The sequence below is a fragment of the Palaemon carinicauda genome, chromosome 21 (genome assembly GCF_036898095.1).
Source record: "Palaemon carinicauda isolate YSFRI2023 chromosome 21, ASM3689809v2, whole genome shotgun sequence".
Lineage (NCBI taxonomy): Eukaryota > Metazoa > Arthropoda > Malacostraca > Decapoda > Palaemonidae > Palaemon > Palaemon carinicauda.
The window spans coordinates 38,822,429-38,827,510 of NC_090745.1; the positions used below are offsets into that span (position 1 = coordinate 38,822,429).

The following is a 5,082-nucleotide window of genomic DNA, read 5'->3' on the forward strand; positions in this document are numbered from 1 at the left end:
CAGGTTGAGCCTGGGGAATGATTGCATCCGCAGATGCCCTAGGGAAAAGACAGTCCCTAATCACAGTATAAGGAAAGGTAGAGAAAAGGAGAGAGGATGGAGGAAGGCAAAGGCTCAGCCTTGCCGGCCTACATCCCGAATGAGGGTTCAAGTGGACGGGGGTAATTATATTTGGGCCTCCATCCAACCATATCCCATTCATATGGGCTATGGAAGGCAGTCCAAGGTAGGACTGAAGAACACTCTAATGATTATGAAGGTACCTGCCGGCAGCCGGCCGAGCCAGCAGCAGACAGGTAACCTCAGGCCAGTTTTATAGATTACCCTTGGGGTCAAATGTAGAATGACGGCCAGGGAGGGTGATGGTTCATCCAACACAAAAGAGACAGCGGGGAAGGGGGAAAAGTCCTATAAGTAAGATAATACCGGAAGGCATTACCCAACTTAAAGGATTCTGATCTCATAAGGTAACCTCAAGTAGGGGAAATCATTTCCCCCGGTTGGGTTAGTCAAGTGAGAAAGCGGCCATAGGACACAATCTCGCAAGAGAACAGAATCTCGTACCAGGTATCTTAGACAATGAAGAAATAATTTCTTCGGTCTAAGATCACTAGCACAGGACTGTCTGCTAGATCGAGGAAGGAAAAATGTAAAACAAAAACCTCCACGTATGGTCTAGGGAGGCCTAGCCTCCTGTATAGACAACTTAACCTGACTTGGGAAATCATTTCACCGAGACAGATGCCTAACACAGACTTTACTCTGATGTCCCGTTCTAACTCAAAAAACGACTCAGTGGTTGAGAGAAAGAAACGAAACACCCCAGTAAACTTTGCCAGAATTCAGTTCACAGCAAAGCTAACTGAGGGTTGCCTAGGCTTATCAGAGAGAAGGGGAATTGCTCTTAATTCTTGCCAAGAGATTGGTATCGACTTAGAAGGTATAGGAGGCATCAACCTCACCTTAGAAGACAATAAAGAGCTATTGGAGACATGTATGAAAATATACTAAAGCCCCTAGGCTAGTAAGTCTAGGAGCATAGAGAATCGTTCACCGAAACTCTCTTGTATACTATCTTGGAAGAGGAAAATCTTTGCAGTAATATCTTAATTGTATAAAATATTGCCTGAGCTCCAATAAAACTTTACCAGGAAGGTTATATCATGCATGAAGTGTGTAGGTGCCTAGGCTAGGAAGCCTAGCACTAGTGAGGCTCAAACATAAATAGCCAAAACCACGACAACAATGACATAACATAAAAATCCCTAGCTAAAATACTAAATAGCTAAAGTTAATAAAGCAAATAATGCCGGGAAAGTCATTCTGGCTAACTAGGTGTACAGGAATAACGACCGCGTTCATAACGCCATCCGGCTTGCAACAGCCCTTGTTACGTTAATTACGATCTCAATCGAAGAGTAAAACTGGCAAGAGCTTACATTTACACAATTCAAAGATATTACTTAACTTTCCAGAAGCTGATGAGGCTGGTGAAGACATCATAGCGACAAATAACTCCAAAATAGCGAGAGATAACACAGGATAACACCGGACAACGAAGCTACAAGAGAAAGAATGGCTTGGTGGCGCCTCGCGGTGGCGATTCGGCGCACTATTTACAGTACAGTAGGAGTGTCGAGAGCGTTGCCTCTTTAACGACTCTCCTATATTCTTGCCACCGTTTCCCCTCGAAGCAGAAACGCTATTAGGGGTGTAGATAGCTATGAGACGTGTCAAGAATACGTCCTCTGATTACGCGATATCCAATTTTAAGGGATATTCGCTCCAGGAGTTAGAATTCTGGATACCTTTGGTAAATTCTCTGGGATATATCACTGTAGTCAAATATAACCTAGGAAGCTACTAATGAAGGAACTTCCGATATATATATATATATATATATATATATATATATATATATATATATATATATATATATATATATATATATATATATATATATATATATATATATATATATATGTGTGTGTGTGTGTGTGTGTGTGATATCTTTAATTTGGTGTTTTTGTATTTTAAAGGATGTGGATGTGGAATAAGCACCAAGGAAAAGTGTTGAGGTCCCTAGGATGACTCCCTGCCTAGAATATCCGGTGTAAGAAGTTTTGATACACGGCCTATGTAGGTGGTAGCATCTCGTGGAGTAAATACAAGATGATCATTAGGGAAACCTGCATCTTCCTCTTAAAAGAATTATTAGCCCATTTATATTGGGTCGTTACTTTTGGAGTCATATATCATATCATCATATACATTCTTTTCTCATATATCCTCCCTGATGCAGTCTCTCCGCCCCCTTCTCTGGTCTCCCCCTCCATCACCTTCCCGGAACCTCCATCTACATCATTCTACGGCTAACATACTCCTCAACCTGCCTCATCACATGTCCATACCATCTCAATCTTACTTCCTGTTCCTTTTTTAAGCTTCTGTACCCATGTCATACCTCTAATATATTAATTTCTCAGTCTATATCTCCCTCACCACTCAACACATTCATCACATTCTCATCTCTACTACATTCATTCAATATACTTTCACTTTCCTCGCGACTGAAAAAAGTTTCTATACCATACAGCATTGTTGGGCTTACAGCTGTTTTATATACATTTCCCTTAAGCTTAATATTCCTGGCATACAATACACCCAACACATCTCTCCAGCTTTTACATCCAGATTGCATCCTGCACTTGATATCTCCTTAGCCACTTTCAGTTTCATCCACTAAAGATCCCAAATATTTGAATTTTTCATCTCTCTTGATGTTTGCTCCATTCGGCACCATGCCCTTCCGATAATTTACTTGTGTACCAACTCAAAAGTATTCCGTTTTTCTTCTAGTTATTCTCATTCCTCTATCCTCCAAAGCCATAATCCATTCCTCTACTTTCTGCTCTAGAGCCTCCTTTCTCTCAGCACATAGCACCATATCATCTGCATACAGCATCGACCATGGAGTCTCATCCCTCACGTTCTCTGTCATCACTTCCATTCCAATATCAAAGAAAAAGGGACTAATTGTAGATCCTTGATTTAGATCAACCTTCACATCTAGACTCTTAGTCTTACCCACAAAACTTTTCAATGCAGCTTCCACATTCCTATACATTTTTTTTTTTTGTTAATCTTAAGCATTGTTCCATTGACAGATTTTCTCTTAGACATCTCCAAATTTCCTGCCTTGGAATTCTGTCATTTGACTATTCTAGATCTATGAAATTGACAATCAGGGTCTTCTGACCCTCTCTATACCGTTCCATCAACTGTCTCAATGTGTACATTGGCATAAATCCAAACTTTTCTGACGATATTTCTACAACTTCCCCCAACTTTTGATTTATAATTCTTTCCAAAATTTTCATTTTATTGGATATCAGCTTGATTCCCGTATCGTTGCTACAGTCTTGAATGTCTCCTTTCTCTTTAAATATTGGGACAATAAAGCTCTTCCTACATTCATATACGATCTCCTCCTGTTCGTACATCTCAAATAGATCCCCAAGTATAGTTATGCCCTCTACTCCCAATGTTTTCCAAGCCTCAGCCCGTATCCCATCGTGTCCAACTGCCTTACCCTTTATAATTTTTTTGCAAGTGCTCTGATCACTTCCTTCTTTTCCTATCAATAATCTCTCAAAATATTCTTTCCACCTCATCTGTATATTCTTATAACTGTCCTATCTTCTCTTTTTATTTGTTTTACTTTAGTAATATCTTCTGAAGCTCTACTTCGCGATTTTGCCAGACTATATATCAATTTCGGACCTCTTATGCCCAAGGTATCACAGAGATCTTCATATCCCTGTGCTTTAGCTTTCACCACAGCTGTTTTTGCATTCTTATTTCTTTCCTTAAAACGTGTCTTATGCTCCTTTCGATGCTTTCTTCCCATTCTTTTTAGATTCTTTCTCAATTTGCACGTTTTCCTGTACATTCCTATTCCACCAAAAAGTTTCCTTATCCTGTGAAATTTTTCCCGATGTCTCTCCTAATATTTCCTTCCCACACTTTCAAAACATATTAGCTTTGGTTCCATCATTCTTGTACTTCCTTTTATTGATAGTTACGCTCACTATCTCACATTAACAAGGACAACTTAGGGAAACCAGCATATAATTTCGATATCCCCATAGGTAGCAGGAGAGCAATCCCCATAAGGGATTAGATATAAAATGTGAGAGATGTATTAAAAAAGATGGGGCTTGATATTCAGGAAGTGCAAGAAATTATCTTGTCTGTAATGTGTAGATTATGATGCAGAATATTATGCAGAATATATATTCTGCATGAAATATTGGTCCATGGATTAACAGTTAAACAACGAATGAGAGAGTGAAGGATGATTTTTTTTTTCTGGAATAGTACACTTATATTTCCAGATAATACAAGTCTCCTGCATATCACATTTCAGAAAATTAGGTGTGAGCGATTTTTTAACTGATTGTCCCAAAAATGGAACTTGAATCAGTGAAACTTCAGAAGTTTAGATACAGAGCAAATAGTTTTTTGTGGGCAGGATGACAAGATTCTCGTTTTAGTTAATTTGTTATTTATCCTATTTTCAAGGTATTCTTGCTCAATTAAATCTGTTCTTGACATTTTTTTTCCTTAATACGTAAATAGTAAGGATAAAAATCCTCAGAAATAGGAAAAACAAGTTGGGCGGAAAAAATTACAGTTAACAGTTACATAGAAATCGAGATATTTTGATATAATCTGAGCAAGAATACCTTGAAAATAGGATAAATAACAAATTAACTAAAACGAGAATCTTGTCATCCTGCCCACAAAAAACTATTTGCTCTGTATCTAAACTTCTGAAGTTTCACTGATTCAAGTTCCATTTTTGGGACAATCAGTTAAAAAATCGCTCACACCTAATTTTCTGAAATGTGATATGCAGGAGACTTGTATTATCTGGAAATATAAGTGTACTATTCCAGAAAAAAAAAATCATCCTTCACTCTCTCATTCGTTGTTTAACTGTTAATCCATGACCAATATTTCAATGCAGAATATATATTCTGCATGAAATATTGGTCCATGGATTAACAGTTAAACAAC

The 5,082-nt window shown here is 38.3% G+C and overlaps 1 protein-coding gene across 1 annotated transcript; it reads right to left on the reverse strand.

Annotated features, from left to right (window-relative positions):
- Positions 1–3,218: 3,218 nt before the first annotated feature.
- Positions 3,219–3,674, reverse strand: LOC137614842 (uncharacterized). Its single transcript, XM_068344501.1, has one exon. The coding sequence runs from the start codon at positions 3,672–3,674 to the stop codon at positions 3,219–3,221; it is 456 nt and encodes a 151-aa protein (XP_068200602.1).
- Between the last annotated feature and the right edge of the window lie 1,408 nt (positions 3,675–5,082).